The sequence below is a fragment of the Galeopterus variegatus genome, unplaced genomic scaffold, assembly GCF_000696425.1.
Source record: "Galeopterus variegatus unplaced genomic scaffold, G_variegatus-3.0.2 Scaffold16051, whole genome shotgun sequence".
NCBI classification, from domain to species: Eukaryota; Metazoa; Chordata; class Mammalia; order Dermoptera; family Cynocephalidae; genus Galeopterus; species Galeopterus variegatus.
In genome coordinates this window covers 1,422-18,353 of record NW_007742162.1, presented here as the reverse complement: position 1 = coordinate 18,353, position 16,932 = coordinate 1,422, and the positions used below count along the sequence as shown (strand labels likewise).

The 16,932-nt window shown below is 48.3% G+C and overlaps 1 protein-coding gene across 1 annotated transcript; it reads left to right on the top strand.

Moving 5' to 3' along the window:
- The first annotated feature begins 2,450 nt into the window (after positions 1-2,450).
- Positions 2,451-6,658, top strand: LOC103582392 (protein CXorf40A-like). The gene is made up of 4 exons (XM_008563998.1): positions 2,451-2,514; positions 5,325-5,581; positions 6,041-6,122; positions 6,435-6,658. Exons 1-4 carry the CDS (start codon positions 2,451-2,453, stop codon positions 6,656-6,658), a joined length of 627 nt encoding a protein of 208 aa, XP_008562220.1.
- The last annotated feature ends 10,274 nt before the right edge of the window (positions 6,659-16,932 follow it).

Here is a 16,932-nt window from a genome sequence, read left to right as displayed (position 1 = left end):
CGCAACCCTGAGGCCTACGTCCCATGGAGAAGCTACCTTTTCCTCCTCACCTCATGTCCTCGAAATTCCCCAGGGGCAGAGTAGGTGCTTCTCACAAGAAAAGAAGAGCAAGCCGTCCTCTGTTTATCCAACATTTACTAACCAACTACTGTGTCCTGGGCACCCAGCTTACCATAAGGAGTGACCCACAGGACTTACCCTCAAGGAACTTGGAGATGCTGGATGGCCAGACTCTTGCAGTGATTACAACCCTGGGTTGGGTTACAAGAATCTGATGGAGGGAGGGTGGGGACAAGGTAGAAAGTGCCACCCAAACTCAGAGACAAAAGTACCTAACATTTGGGGGGTGGGAGGGGCAGTGAATGTGACTTTAAACTTGGGCCCTAAAGGAGGACAGGGGTCTGCCAGGTCGAGAAGAGGTAGGTCTTCCAGGCTGTGGGAATGGCCTGAGAGAAAGCAAGGAGTCCTGGCAGGGTGAGTCGGGGACCCGCGACCAGGCAGCACAATGTGACCAAGGACAGAGCGTTAGGCGATAATGCTGGAGCGAGCTGGGGCCGACTGCACCAGGAGAAGGCTTGGCAGGGTTCTCAATAGAGGGCTGATGGTAGTCTGTTGACGACTGGGCCTCTTGCTGCTCCACCCCACGCTGCTCTCAGCCCCGCCCCCGCCGCTCTCTCACCTGGGCCCCCTCCGCACGGGCCCGCTCCGCTCCCTCAGCTCCATCCCCCGCCGCTCTCTCAGCTCCACACCCCGGCTCCGCCCCCCGCCGCGGTCTCGGCTCTGTTCTACAGCCTCTGCCCGTCATTTTCACACAGTCGGGCCTGTTCCTTCCACAGTTCCCCCAGGTCTTCACGCGGTCCGGCGCAGCTCCTCCCGCGGAGCCCCGCCCCAGCTGTCTGGCAGGACGGCCCCGTACGCCCTTTCCTCTTCCTCTCCCGCTTCCTTCCCTCCAGAAGCCCCTCCTCAGGGCCACCGGTCTCCACCCCCTGGCCCTGGCCTAACCTACCTGTGCACCTCAGGCCCCAGTGCCTGCAACAGCGTCTCCTAGCGGCCCGTGCGTACGCAAGTGCGTGAGGACGTAGTGCGTGTCTGCCTACGTGCGCGGATATGTACGTACGGAATGCGTAAGGCGTGTGTGTGCGCACGCGCGTGGGTACGTGCCTTCATGCGTCTTGCGTAAAGGGCGTCGCGGGCTGGACATACGTGTTCGAGTTCAGCGCCAGACGCACCTGTTAGCATCCCCTGTATGGCGGAGGCTGCGGCGGGGGGTGGCGACCCATCCGCGTGACGAGCGCGCTCTCTCCGCGGCCCACGTCATCTCCTTGCCAGGGTTTGGGAGGCGGTCGTCCTGGCGCTGCTGGGCTCGTCAGGCCGCGGGGAGGCGTTGGACGGTCAAGCCGCGGGGCCGGAGGCCGAGTCGGCCCTGGGCTTCCGAACTCGCAGCACCCTCGGGGGTGGAGGCCGTGAGACCCACCGGTCCCGCTGGGGACCATGAGCTTTGCCTCCCGTGGACGGTGCCTCTGGGCAGGGGTTTCCCGGGCTGTGGGGCTGGGAACTCATGCAGGGCTGGCCAGAGGCCGCCCTATCCTGTCCCCTCCTCCCTCCAGCGTCTCACAGCCTCCCTGTTTCTAAGATGCTCCTCACACACCGGCCCCACCTCGGCATTTGAGCCATGAACTGACTGAGATGACAATCTTTGCCCAGCTCTGTGGCCCTACCCAGAATGACACTGAAGGACAGGGGATTCGTGCCCCTCCCTCTCAAGCCTTTACCCTGCGACAGTTTGACGGGTGATGTCATTTTTCTTTTCCAGCGTGCTCAGCTGTAAGAACATGGCCCACTTACTGAACCGATTTTCTGCCCTGCTGGCCGATTCATCATGTGGTCCTTAACACAGACAGGGGAGGAGGTGCCCACTGCCTGATTAGCAAAACCAAGCCCTTACTGAGGTGCACGAGTGTGTTTCCCATAAGACTGGCCCTGCTAGCTCTTCTTGGTCTCTGATGCTGGCTGAATACAATACCTTCATGGTACCACTAGCCAGCCTTGCTGTCTTATGCTAAGTGATCTTTCCTTCTTACCTCCCTTGTCCTTGGGCAGGTGAAGAAGCTGAGACAAGTAGAAGAGTGTTTCCTCCTCAGGCCACAAAGCAGGTACTCTCTGCAGCATCAGTCAGGAAGGGGACTCGGCTCCCTTCTTGCCTTTACAGTTACATCAGTTCTCACTCGGGATTCCACCCACACAGTTCACGTCTGATTGTCGAGATTTCGTGGCATAAGGAAAAAAGGGTTGGCTAAGACACTGAGAGGCAGAAACTGGGCAAACCTTCATTCTAGTCATATATCCCAGAAGGGGAAATGGAGATTGGCAGGCCCCGTGGGGGACATTCCTCATCCCTCCTAAGTAATCCCAAACCAAGGATTAGGGTGAGCCTGTCACACATCAGCAGAATGATGATGCTCAGAGCCAACAAGTGTGAGGACATGGCACTGGTGTTTGATGGAGCGTACACGGGTGAGTCTCTGTGAAGTCCATTTGCTGGCATGTATCTGCATGAGAGATGTGCATGCCATGCAACAGAGGCATCGTCTTGGACGTGTCATCAGAAAACAAGCATTAGTGGTAATATTTCTAGTGTCAGAAAATGGGAAGCAGCTTGTAACTCTCCATCAGTAAAGGAAAGGTTAGGTAAATTATGGGACACCCAACAGTGGGATGCCATACTGGCAGTGAAACATAAATTTGAAGAAGATGTACAGACAGAAAGAATGTGCTTGATCTGCTCTTTGGGGGAAAGCACTTGCCCTATCCTGTAGATATGTTTGGGGAACAGCTTACCCCTATGTAGTAGTTCATAAGATGGCTGTAACAAAGTACCACAACCCAGGTGGCTTGAACAACAGGCATTTATTGTGTCTCAGTTCTGGAGGCTAGAAATCTGCAGTCAAGGTGTCGGCAGGGTTCGTTTCTTCTGTGGGCTGCGAGAATCTGTTCTATCCCTGCCCGCTACCTTCTGCTGATTGGCAGGCAATCTTTGACTTGTGGAAGCATCTCTCTGATCTTTGCCTTCATTTTCTCATAATTTTCTCCCTGTGTGCGTGTGTGTCTCTAATTTCTCCCTTTTTATAAGGTCATTGGTCATAGGTCATAGTGGATGTGGGCCCACCCTCAGGACTTTACTTTTGCTTGATCCCCTGCGTAAAGACCCAATCTTTATTTATAAGGACACATTCTGAGGTGCTTAGAGTTAGGGTTTCAACACAGGAAGTTTGAAGGGACACCATGCAACACATAAGAACCTGCAAAGGCCCTGAGTAGGAAGAAACATGGCATATTCTGGGGAGGGAAGAATGGCCTGCATGACTGCATGGTGGTCACTAATGGGAAGAGGGGAGCAGATGGCTGTGGCAGGGAGCCAGATCATGAGGGACCCCTGTGAGATGTGTGGATTCTGTTGTGGTTGGGGCGGGAATCCCTTGGAAAATTTGAGCACAGGGGTGACATAATCTGATTGCCCCTGTGCTAAGGCCATTATGACTGTGCTCAGGGAACTGTGTGAAAAGGCAGCAGGACATGAAGGGCTTGCACAGGGATTGTGGCCTTGGAGACTAAGAAAGAGATCAGATTCAGGTTAGGATTTGGAGATGGTGCCATGTGACATTGGCAGGTGTAGGAAAGAGAGGAAGGAAAGAGTGCTGCTAGGTCTGGGGCAGGAACACCAGGTAGATGGTGATGCCACTTACAGAGGTGGAAGGGAGGTGGATGTGGCAGGAGCTGGAGGCACGTGAGGGCTCTGAGGAGGGTCTTTCTTCACGTGATGAAGGGCGTGTGGCCACGTTCCTCTGGAAACAGAATCACCTCCTCGTGGGAGAGGGGGAGGTACTGATTCTTAATGACAGAGGAAAGTGGTAGGACCCAGGTTCTGGAGTGAGCCACAGAAACGGGGATGACAGCGGCAGCTCACCTGAGAAGCGGGAGGATGGCAGAAGATGTGCTGCAGAGTCAGGCAGGACTGCAGGTTGGGAAGGGAGTAAACACGAGGCACTCTCGTTGTGACAGGGCCTTGATCCTGAGTGTGGGCATGTTTTCTTAGAATCGTAGGAGATTCCGAGTTTAAGTGCATGTATTTGAGGAAAGGACAGGGAGGTGCCAAGCAGAGTGGAGGGAGGCGGCTCAAGGGTGTGGTACAGACCCAGGGGATGAGTCCCCAGTCCCAGTGATGATGACAATGATGACAAAGCAGCCACCATCTGACTGCCTTGTGAGGTACCAGGTACTGGGCTGGGTGCTCTCAGTGCCTCATCTCCTGACCACATGGCTATGAGGAAACTGAGGCTTCTTGACATGCTATGACTGGCCGGAGTTTCTGTCTTCAGGCCCATGGCTCTACCTGTCCAGGGCTCGCGCCCCATGTGCTGAATGGTCCTTGAGCCAGGATGAGTGGCCCCTGTGCCAGGGGACAAACAGGCAACAGGGACCAGGACAGGAGGTACATGAAGTCAGGTCCTGTGTGATCGACAGTCCTTGCTTCATCGCTCTAAACCTGCTTGTCCTCAGCAGTTGAGTGGGCCTGGCAGTGAGGGTTAAATCCGATGATGCACGGATCGTGCCCACCCCAGGGCCTGTCACAAAGAAGGTCTGTGTGCACTGGTGCTAGTTGTTCTCATTCTCATAATTTTTTTTCTCAGGGCTCAGGTCAGGGACAGGGGAAGGGGCTTGAACAGGGTGGCACCTGAAGGAGTTAGGAGAAGACACCTGACGGGACCACCTGAGGTCACAGGTCACTCTGAGGGTTGAGCTGAGGTTGGATACCAAGCATGTACTCAGAAGCCCTGGGGTAGGAGCCAGGAAGCTCAGGGCCTGCAGTGCCTGGGGCTGGCACAGCCAGGGAGCTGAGAGTATCAGCGATGTCTGGGTGTCGGGAGGGCAGCAGGAGAAGAAGCAGAGCCCAGGACTGTCCCTGTGTGCTGCCAGAGGGCTGAAGCCAGCCCCGACTCTCACTAGCCCACACACCTCTGTGTTCCCCTCGGACTTGATGACCTCTGTCGTAGCACTGATCACACGTTTTCCTGCCTGTGCCTTTCTCTAACTGTCCCTGCCATAGTCCGTGAGCTCTCTGAGCATTCCATCAGGTGCATCTGAGTCACCCAAATCCCAGTCTTCCCAGTCCCAGTCTTCCCTTGGGCCTGCTGTGCTGACAGGTGGATGCAGTGAGCCATCGAGGTCAGTGGGGATTCAGGGCACCTGGGAAACAGGGTGAAGGTTGGGCCGACTGGCCGTGAGCTTGGAGGACTGGTGTGTGATGAGCTTCTGTGTTCCCACAGACCACCGAGGTCCAGAGAGCTTGCGGAAGATGAAGATCTGTTGCCTCTCCTTCCGGCAGCCTTATGCTGGCTTTGTGTTAAACGGGGTCAAGACCTTGGAGACACGTTGGTGTCCCCTGCTCGGCAGCCACCAGAACCATACCATCGCCATCCACATTGCTAACGGACTGGGAGGACGACGCCTGTTGGGAGCTGCTGCAGGGGAGGCTCGAGATGACGCCCGCTCAGATTCAGGCCTTGCTTCGGGAATGGGAAAAGTTTGGCCAAGGAGTGGCAGCTGGTAAGTGACAATGTGCCGATCATTGTACAGATGAGTCCAAGAGCTGCCAACCTGGATCTGGCTGGGGATTTTGGGGGCTTCTCTTTTGTTTTGAACTGGTTTGTGTGTTTCCTGCAGTTTTCCTTAGCAACACACCCTCAAGGGGGTAGCTAGGGGCTCTGGGCTGGGGTTTGCAGGCCCAGCTTTCATCACCTCCAGTAAATCATTTCTCTGCTCTGGGCCTCGGTGTCTGCTTCTGACCTGTGAGGCTGGGTCAGGTCCGTGATGTCATGTGGTTCTGGGCTGTGTGTGTGCGTGTGTGGGGGTGTGGGGGGGGGGGCAGAGACCACCAGAGGCAGCACAGCACATTGTGTGGGTCGGCTGCCTACCTGACTTCATGGGCCTGCCCTGTCCCCACCTCCAGTGACACCCTGGTCTAATCCCTTCACCTCTATAGGTGGTGGAGGGTCCACATCCACACCTGTCCCTGGTGAACTGCCTCAGCGTCTCGTTGCCTCCATGTTCCCGGGCAGTGGCTGGTGCCCTTCCATTCTGAAATTCCTACCCTCAGCAGTCTTGCAGGTACCTGCATGTTATTTGTGTTGCTTCACAGAAGAGCAAGCCCTGTCCTCTTCATTTCTGAAGCCTTCCCACTGCCTCACCCAGGATTCCCGGAACATGTTTGGCTCATCATCTGTGCTCAGTGAGAAGGCCCTACTGCGCGTCCTGTCCTTGTGCTGATAACATCTAAGTCTGTAGCGGCCATAATTTTGAATAACCAAGTTGTCACACTGGCAGGCCTTGGTTTATGGAAGGATGAACCACCTTTGTGTTTCTCTCTTTGTGCACAGGGCTCATTGATATTGGCGAAATATTAGAGTGTCCTGAAAACTTAGCTCCTGAGGAAGTTGTGGAATTGGAAAATCAAGCTGTCCTGACCAACCTGCAGCAGAAGTACCTGACTGTGATTTCCAACCCCAGGTGGTTACTGGAGCCCTTACCTAGCAAAGGGGGAAAGGATATATTCCAGGTGGACATCCCAGAGCACCTGATCCCTTTCGGCCAAAAGGTGTGAAGTGTGTGGGCTCTTGAGAGGAATGTAGCTGAGAAACCAGCTAAATCATGGCACCGTTGATTCGCCATCTTGGCGCATGTGCATACAGATAAGGTTAAGTGTGAATTACCCCTGCGTTGTACAATGCTTCCGGCTACATGGCATTCACAGAAACGGGTTTCTGTGCTCACAAGAAGGGAATAGAGGGTGCTGCTGGTTATTTTGTTCCTACTAATGTCTGGATTGTAGAAATAAACATATCAAACTTAACTGTGAAGTGTTTGGGGCTCCTTTATGTTTCCTCAGTCTTTGTTCTGGTCCAAACCGATCAGCTCTTTGAACAGCATCCTTGTGACCTTTTGCAAAGCGTGGGTCCAGGAACTGAATGGTTGCTCAGCAGTGACCAGCCATCAATAGCCTGACTCATCCAGGAGGAAGAGGACATCAGACTTAGAAACATGCAGCTGTTGGTCCTTCCAGATTCCTCTAGGTCTCTTGCATACACATCTCCCACTCATGAAGGACAATGGTTCATGAAGCCTGTGTGTCACCTGCAGCATAGAGCTTCTGCAGATCCAAACAAAGGATGCAAGATACAACTCTCATTGAGTGAGGCTGATTTTGCAAAGTGTTCAGTAGTGTTGTAATTTTGTAGCAAATCTTTATGTTTTGTTTTTGTGATTTCCCAGCAAGGTTTCGAGTGGTCAGTAGCTATGAGGATCATGGGCTTTCCCCCCAGGCATGTACTGCAGTGGCTGGTCTCTTCTGAGAAAGGACACAGTGGTTGTTCCTCCCTTGGAAGATGGGGCAGCCTCTTTGGAGGGCCCCTGGGTGCTGAGTTGGGAAACTCAGCTGTGGAACAGAAACTTCCTGGCAACAGTGTGAGGACAGCAATGAGGAAGGAATCTCCTGTCTCAAGGTACGGGAATAATGTAAGGTGATACTCCCAAGGTCAGGAGTGAGGCTGTTCTGTCTCCTGAGCAGCAGGCTAGGCTCAGGGAACTGAATCTTGCTGGGCGATCCCTCACAGTTTCTAGCAAATCCTTTGCTGAGTGGGTGGAAATGCTGCTGCCTCAAATGGAAGAGGACAACGAGGACCAAGCCTGTCCTAGGCAGGGTCTTTAGCCTCATGTCAGTGAGACATGTGTGGTATAGATGGTTAAAAATGACACGGAGTCCCGATTCTCATTTAGATGGTTTATTTGCTACCATGGGGTTTTGTTGTGTTTATTAAGACCAAAAATGGGTTCACCATTAGAAAATGGCCCTTTTTATCACTCCTCAGTGGCCTTTGAGTTTAGGGACCTGGATTGTCCTTAAACTATTCAAAGACTGCACACGCGTAATCAGTCCTCCTGCTCCTCCTCATTGGGCGGCTCACTGGGAGACATTTCTAACAGGGAAGCCATCAGAGTGGAATAACAGATGTTAAACAGAGACATCGGGAGACGATTGGCTGGGTAAAGCGGAAGATTTGGGAGCCGGTCCCCTGCAACTTCCATCCCAGCGTTGGCCCTGGGCTAAAACCTAACATTCACAGAAGTGGCCCTCTCCCTGCTTGGACCATTTGGCTCTTCAGGGGGACAATTTCCTAGGGGATGTCTAGCAAAACTGCTCCTAGACCCTGTACCCCCTGGGAACATGGAGAATTGAGGGTTACTTTGACCCTGAACATTTGGGGCTTCCCCCTGGGGCTTGCCGTTGGCTTCTATCTTTGCATTAATGTGTTGGAATTGAAGGGATTGTCTCATAGGTACCAGCTTCTTTCTCTTTGCGAATGGTGCACAGGTTGCTGGCACAGCAGTGCTTCTGAGGTCACCTTTTCTATGAATGTTCTCGAGGAGCCCAGGATGATCTCTCTGAAAGTTGGGGTTCCTGTAAAGCTGAAACCAAAGGAAACATTTCAGTCACTCTGAGATTAGATGTCCATTGCTTTTCTCCCGGAGAATCACAAGGGTCATATTTGATGATGGAGAAAGGAAATGTTTAAGGTGCTGGCAAGTGTCACTGTGCCCTATAGCATGACCTCACAAGAGAGAAACAATTCATAAGTGAGGGTGGCAGTATGTACACCTGACATTGCCTGACTCTCAGAGTCTCTACTCCTACCCACAGAGTATCTCTAAGGGCATGGTAATTTAACATCAAAATCTAGATTTTGATCTTTCAATAAATAATTGCTCATGTTAAAAAAAGTTGTCTTCACAAATGAAACTCTTGTAGTATGTCATTCACCTTGGCGTCCTGTAAAGATGTTTGAGTAACAGAAAAGGGGTAAGAGGAATATTTTCTACTTTACCATAATTTTCTTGTTCCCCTGAGAATCAGCTGAAGAGGCCTTTGTGCGTATTTTGCTGAATCCATAGCGGTTCATTTGGCGAATGAATGTCTTCATGCTGTCTGTTTCAAAAATCCTGTCCGTGCCTCTCCTGTGAAGAATTTCCCTCTGGAAAAGGTCTTCCTCTATGATCACGGTGTGTCCGTCATCATCCCAGTGCAGCGACTCGAAAGCGTCATCCTCAATGATCTTCCAGAGCCTCCTCGGGAAGGAGAGTGTTCTGGGGTCACTGTCTTCTTCTACATGGGACGCACGTTGGCTTTGATCTTCTGGTTGTTCATCATTTTGGGAGTCTGCATCTTGTCCCTCAGCTTGGTCATCTTGGCCTTCTGATACCTCCCTCGGATCCAGGTTTGGATCAGGTGGGACCCCGCTTGCTGGCTCTCCACCAGAAGATGAGGCGAGCTCGGTTTCAGGGTCGTCAGTATCCTGACTATCCATGGGCTACACTGTCATCAGGAGAACTTTGTACACCACACCATTAACCACTGTCCCAGTAAGTACAAACTGCCTTCAGTCTGTGTGGCGATGCCCAATAAATACTGTGCACATGATTCTAGAATCTCATTACTGGGGCAACCAGGTGCTGAAGTCATCGTCCTCTTTATTTGTCATATGATGTCTCATAGGTGGCTCACAGCCTGTCTCGAGATTGAAACCTGGCCAAGTGTTGGGGGGGGATCCAGTGGCTGTGTCCCCCAGCTTCTCTCTTTTCTAAAAGTGTAGAAAGGGTGGTTCAGATTCCCAGAAAAGTATCCCATGGGCTGACAGACACATGGTTTCACAGGGCCCACCCCTGGATAAGTTGAGCAGCCTTTATCCCATGGCCACTCCCACCCCTGAAGACAGGGGAGGCCTGTTGCTGGCCTCTCTGGTTTGCTCAAGGGCCAGGCCCCACTTAGTCCTAACTTGGGTATTGCCAGGACTGTCTGGGTCAACTGGGCTGCTTGGTGACTGTACATCCCAGGAGATGGTGGTCCCTACCAGGCTGGGAATTCTAGTCTCGGTTAGTGTCCCTCTTCTCCCCCCATCTCTTTCCTGCTTTGGTCTCTTCCAACCACTCCTGCTGGTGGGTTCCATCTGCTCAGATGGGCCCAGAGAAAGAGTGTGACTTATTACCACCTGCTCCAGTTGTCCCCAGCGTGGGGCTGCGCCTGAGCACGGTGGGAGTGCTCCTCTTGCTCCTCGACCAGAGAGGTACTCAGAGCACGGATGTGTGATTGGATGGGCACATGCTCGCCGGGGCTTTGCACTGTCATGTGGAGCTCTGCTTGCCCCCAATGCATCCCTCCACCAATCACAACAGGGTTGTCTTTACTTTCCATTTCTTCCTCGTAGATCCTGTTCTCATTTTCAGAGACCCTTTCATTTGTGAGGCCTGCTTTTCAGAGACTCTATTCTGAGGAAAGTTCCTACTTGTTTAACTAGAAATAAGTAAAGGAATGCAATGCAAAAATACCCATCAACGTGTATTTGAAAACATATGAGAGTCTGGGGGGCTGGGGGATAACGTGTTTTTGAAAACAGATGAGAGTCTGGGGGGCTGGGGGAACAGTGGGGAAAAAACCCAAATAGTTGTCATATTCAATCACAGATGAAAGGATACAACCCTTTCTTTGGTGATACCTGCTCTCTAGCCATTGAGGACAATTTTGTTCTTAATATTCACTCTGCACAGGCAGTGGAAAATCGCCATGCTGAGAGGATTCTGGGTCCTTTTCCCACTGAGTAGTAGCCCCTCTAAAGGCCAGGCCTTTGTTACTAAAATGGGAGTAGAAAGTTGGTTTGAAAGACACCCTTTCAAGGTATCTTTCAGTCCAAGGGCACCAATCCTTAATCATTTCTGGATTTGGGATTGTTCTGTGGTCGCCATTTTTTTAAACAAGTTTACAAAGCCTTCATTATTGGACTCAGTTTTACCTGTGTGCACGTGAATGTACAGGCTTAGTATTCAAATGTAATTCACTTTTGATGTCTCCAAAGGTCACTCCTAGTATTTTCAGTGAAATAGCCAGTGTGTTTCACTTGCGTGCCGAAGTCTTTTTTCTTCAGCAAATTCTTAAGACTGAGAGTGACATACCGCAGTGGCCTTTGCTAATGTATGCATGCTGCTGATTACTTCTATAAAAGGCTTTGGCCATTGGGTGGGAGGGGGATGGTAGTGAAGAGAATGCGCAAGGAATCCATAGCTCTGGCTTTCAGCAAAGAGCTGCTATTTTTTTTGATTTGGTTTAGACACATGTATGTCATGTCGCTTGCACAGTAACATTTTTTTTTTTTTTTTTTTTTTTTTCAGAGTCAGTGAATGTCCACTAGGATTGAGAGTGTATGGCCTCTGGCTCTTCTTATGCCCTGAAGGGGAAATAATTCACAGTGCCTTCTCAGTACAGTCAGAGAAAGGCATTATAGGAACTCTGGTCTCCCTCAGCTTCGGCCTCTTTGGCCTTGAGGAGCCTTTGGCTGCCACTCAGACAGTCTTTCTAAGAAACCTGCCATGCCCAAGCAACGTTGAGAGAAATGATTAGTTTTCAGTGCTCCAGAGCCCCCAGAGATGACCCCTCTGTGTCACCAGCTTAGGAATGGAATCACCACAGTCCTGCCACCCAAGCAGAGCACAGCTGACTCAGGTACTTGTGAGGACCAGTAATCCCCTGGGAAAGTGATCTAAGTTGTAACTTGCTGCACATTCTCACACACACACACACACACACATCCCAACTTTCCTTCTCTCTCACACACACTCACACTCACAGACAGTGAGTGACAGTCTGGTGGCTGACAAGCTTTCCCGTAGAAAGCTCACCTCAAAAGTAAGAAGAGGCACGACAATGGTCATCCAGCTCAGCGCCACTGTGATGTGCATCCTTCGCTGTTCCACAATCACGTCCATCGAGTGCAAGAACAAGACGGACAACATGATGTAGTTGAGGACCATGAGGCAGAGGAAGGACATGAGAATCCACAGGGGGACACACACCACCTGAGGGGAGGAGGAGAGGAGGATCTGTCTACACCTTCTGCCCCGGCCCCTGACAGGAGGCACCATCGTCACCTTGCTCTCCAGTTCAGGCAGCACGAGCTGGCACAAGGACAGTCCCACCTCCCAGGACTACGGTGGGGACAGCATGGGAAGGTAAACGTGGAGCGTGTGCACGACAGGGCCCACCTCCCAGGAAACATTGTCATCAGTGCCTGTTCCTTAAGGTGACAGCCTCGCATCTGGCCCCGCATCCTCTTCTCTTCCTGACAGCCTTCCTCCTTCCCTCCCTCCGGCTCCACATGACTCTGGTGGTTTCACATCTGCCCGAGGAAACGGGCCCTGCTGTCACCCTGCGCACATACGCATGATCTCACCCCGACATACTTTCTCCACAGGCAACATTCCCCAACCTGCTGGAGGTGCTTTGACAACACATTTGCCATCATATTCCCCAGAAACTGCGGCTGCCTGGGCTCCTACAGTCCCCCATGTCCACCCCTACCGAGTTAGTGAGCTGGGCAGATTGATGCTGGGGACATAACACCACCCGACCCTGCCACCACGCCAAGGCACGCACTGAGTGTGTTGCTGCCATACCTGAAAGACCTCGTCTCACCCACACTCAGGCCTGCTAGATTCGCCCTGGGGACGTCACCTGCCCCGGCTCCCTTGCGTCATTTTCCTCCTGCCTGCCCTGCCCCCTGGAACCACTTCTCAGTTATCCCTGTTTCTTTAATTATTTGTCATACAGTAAAACGGCTGTTTGCTTTTCGTGTACAGTTCTGTGAGTTTTAACACATCACCACAGGCCAGACACAGAACAGTTCTGTCATGCTGTCCCTTCTTTGTCACAGCGTTACCCCACCATAACCCCTGGCAACCACCGCTCTGTTCTCTATTGCTGTACTTTTGTCTCTGTTAGAATGTCATGCAGACGGAATCACACCACATGTAACCTTGGACTCAAGTTGTCCCCTGTGTCCATGGGCTGTCCCTGTCACAGCTGAGTGGTATTCCATCATACAATGACTACAGTTTGCTCCTGCAACTGTCCGGTGAAGGTGGCTCCAGGTCTCAGCTACCACAAACAAGGCCTCTCTGCAAGCACTCGCACGTGGGCTTTTTTGTGGCTGTGCGTTTTCATTTCCCTAGACTAAGCTCCCAGGCATGGGACTGCTGGGTTACATGGTAAGAGCGTGTTTAGCTGTATAAGAAAGTGCCACACTGTTTTCCAGAGCGAGTGGATAATTCTGTCTTCCAACCAGAACTGCAGGAGTGTCCCTGTTCCTGTGCATCCTCCCCAACACGTGGGACTGTCAGCGATTTTAGTTTCATCTTTCTGACAAATGCGCTGCGGGACTTCGTGGTAGTGTGTGTCTTTCCCTCGGGTAAACTTTTCCTGTGCTCATTTGCCACGTGTACATCCTCTTTGTGAACTGTCTGTCAAGTGTTGCCAGTTTTTAAATTAGGTGTTCACCTTCTTAGTTTTGAGTTTTTAAGAGTTTTTTGTATGTTTTGGATACAAGTCCATGTTTTGACACGTGCTTTGCAAAGATTTTTTTTCCTATCTGTGGCCTGTCTTTTTGTTCATTTCATTTTAATTCTGCGGAAGTCCAAATTTATTTACTTGTTTATTTTATGGACTTTGCTGACTCTAGGAGTGGAACAAAGAAAATACAAGATGGGTTTAATATTTTGTGGTGCCAGAAGGTAAGGAAGTGCTTAAGAAATGAGGAGGAATAGAAAGATGCAGGATCTCCCAGAGGCTGAATGGAATCCCAAAAGCTGGAGAAATTGAGCAACAGACTAAATTATGATAACATTGAATTATAACGAATAGAATAAAGTAATTTTGAGTCTTCTAATCTATGACCATAGTAATATCTCCCCATTCATTTAGGTCTTCTTTAATTTTTTTCAGCCATGTTTTCTATGTTTCAGTGCAAAGGTCTTGCATATCTTTCATTAAATTTATTCCAAAAAATTTTATGTCTTTTGATGCTATTGATAAGGTGCTCACATTTTTTTAACATTTCCATGTGTTTCTTTTTACTATAGAGAAATACAATTGATTTATTTTACATTGAACTCATATTTCAGAATCACAGGATATTAACTTAATATCATCTTGCATTTTTTTTTAGATTCCTTAGAATTTTTCACATTGACCATTGTGTTTTTTGCAATAATGGCAGTTTTATTTCTTCCTTTTGCATCCGTATGTTTTTTATTTCTTTCTCTTGCCCTATTGCAATAGTTTGGACCTCTAATAAAACAGTTGAGCAGAAGTGTGAAGTCAGATATTCTTGCCTTGTTCCTGACCCTAGGTAGAAAACATTTAATATTTTACGATTAAGCATAATCCTAGCTCTAGGATTTCTGTATGTTTTTTTAATAGATTGAGAAAGTTCCCATATATTATTAGATTGCTGAGAATTTTTTTGTAATAAAATGTTCTAAAATTTTCAAATGATTACCTGCATTTAATAGTCATTAGAACTTTTCTGTTCATACTGATTTTCTGTGTATTTTTTCTAACAATTACTGAGAAGTTATATAGGTCAGGAACTTAGATATACATAAGGAAATGGAGCACAGCAGAAAAGAAATAAATGATGGTAAAACGAAATGCTTTTTTTATTCTTAACTGGTCTAACAGTTAACTGTTTAAGTTAATAATAGTAAGATTGGTGAATAGATTTTACAGATAAATGAAAAAAATGATACAAGAATGTGAGAGAAGAATTGAATATACTTTTTAATTTTATTTGTTTATTTATTTTTATTGAGACATGATTGATAATACACATTTGTGTGGTACAGAGTAGGATATCAATACCTGTGTGCAATACGTGGTGATCGAATCGGGATATTTAGTTTGCTCATCTTTACACAATGTAATCATTCCTTGTGACCCTTGACCAGTTCCTCACTAGCGCCTTCCCCTCTCCCTTTCCAGCCTCTAATGACCACGACTTTGTTCTCTCCTTTTGAAACTTCAGTGTATTCTTGTGATTGTTGTTTCTTTCACTCATTCTTTCTTTCTTGAGTAAACTTCTAAAAATTACATATAAACACTAAATGAGAAGCAGTATAGAATTATTTTAAGGTGGAATTATTAAAATGTATATTGTAACCTCTATGACAAACACTAATTTTTTAAAAAGAGGTATATTTTATATGCTGAGTGGAGATAAAATAGAATTGCACTAAAGCTCATTAAAGTCAGAAAAAGAAGAGGAAAATGTAACAAAGAACATATAAAAGGAGTAGAAAACAGTCACATACATGGTAGATATTAATGCAATTACTTTAATAATCACTTTAGTGTGAAAGGTCTAAATACTCCAATTAAAAGACATACATTGTCAGAGTGAATTAAAAGAACAATACTCATGCACACGTTGTCAATAATAAATTCATTTGAAATTTCAAAGTCTCAGATAGGTTAAATGTGAAGAGATTACACAAATATGCCATATTAACACTAATAAAAGAAAGCTGGAGTAGCTATATTAATTTCATATTAGAGTGTCCAAAATCCAAAACAAAAACAAAAACAGACGATAACCATTAATTGCTACAGTCAGGACCACCAAGAACTTTCATTCATTGCTGTTGAGACTGCAAATACGACAGTCAGTTTGTAAAACAGTTTGTGCATTTCTTAGAAAGCCAAGCACAGTCTCACCACATGATCCAGCAAACATAATCCTAGGTATTTACCAAGCTAATTTGAAATTTTATGTTCACACTAAAATCTTGAACATAAATGTATATGGCAGCTCATTTAATAATTGACACAACTGGAAGTAACTCTGTTGTTCTTCAGTAGGTGAATGGATAAGCAAATTGGGGTACAGCTATACAATAGAACACTATTGGTCATCAAAAAGGAATGATCAAGACACACAAAGATATGGATGAATCTTAAATGCCTATGACTAAGTGAACGAAGTCAGTCTCAAAAGGCTACATAGTGTATAATCTTATTTATTTGATATTCTGAAAAGGAAAAACTATACAGACAGCAAAAAGATCAGTTGTTGCAAGGGGTTGGGTGGGCAACAAGGAAAGATGGAATAGAGTAAACACAGGGGATTTATTAGGGGGTTGATTCTGTTCTGTATGAGACTGTAATTAATGATGGACAAGACATTATGCATTTGTCAGGATGCGCAGAACTTTTCAGTGCAACGCGCACACTCTAGTGTATGCAAATTAAACAAATAATTTCAGAGATCTGCAGATCCGAAAAAAGGACAAGACAATATGACAGGACAATGTAAGTATATTACAAATGTGTGAAACAACATTGCCAACAGCTGTAGGGGGAGCAGTTGCTATCCCAGGTAACTTTGGATGTGAGTGGAGCCTGTAAGAGTAAATTAGAAGCAACTTAAGTGTCCAGAAAAGAAGACACCTCACAGATTCTAGGGCTTACCTATTGTCAGCTCTAGGAGGACCCTGTTAAGAGGCTGGTGGCATGCTGTCACTCCTGCAACAGAATGGGAGTAGTGTCTCTGGGAGGTAAATCTTTCGTCTGAGGTGAAGAACTGAAGGCATCACCGACTGGATTTGGGGTGGGAGGAAAATGAATAAAAATAGTGTCTTACAAATTAAAGAAATAAATTAGGAGATCTTCACATCCCAAAAAAGAACAAGACAATATGACAGGACAACGTAACTACATTACAAATGTGTGAAACAACACCGCCAACCGATGCAGGGGGAGCAGTTGCTGTCCCAGGTAAATTTGGATGTGAGTGGAGCCTGTAAGTGTAAATTTAGAAGGAACTTAACACTCCAGAAAAGAAGAGAACTCACAGATTCTAGCTGTTGCCTATTGTCAGCTCTAGGAGGACCCTGGTAAGAGGCTGGTGGCATGCTGTCACCCCTGCAACAGGATGGGAGTGGGGTCTCAGAAAGGTAAACCTTTGGTCTGAGGTGGACAACTGAAGGCATCACCCACTGGAT

Bases quoted from the DNA above. Each gene is read 5' to 3' on its own strand.
- LOC103582392 (XM_008563998.1), top strand. From the start codon at position 2,451: ATGATGATGCTCAGAGCCAACAAGTGTGAGGACATGGCACTGGTGTTT. The intron at 5,582-6,040 runs GTTTGGCCAAGG...TCACCTCTATAG, and splicing joins TTGCTTCGGGAATGGGAAAA to GTGGTGGAGGGTCCACATCC. The intron at 6,123-6,434 runs GTGCCCTTCCAT...CTTTGTGCACAG, and splicing joins ATGTTCCCGGGCAGTGGCTG to GGCTCATTGATATTGGCGAA.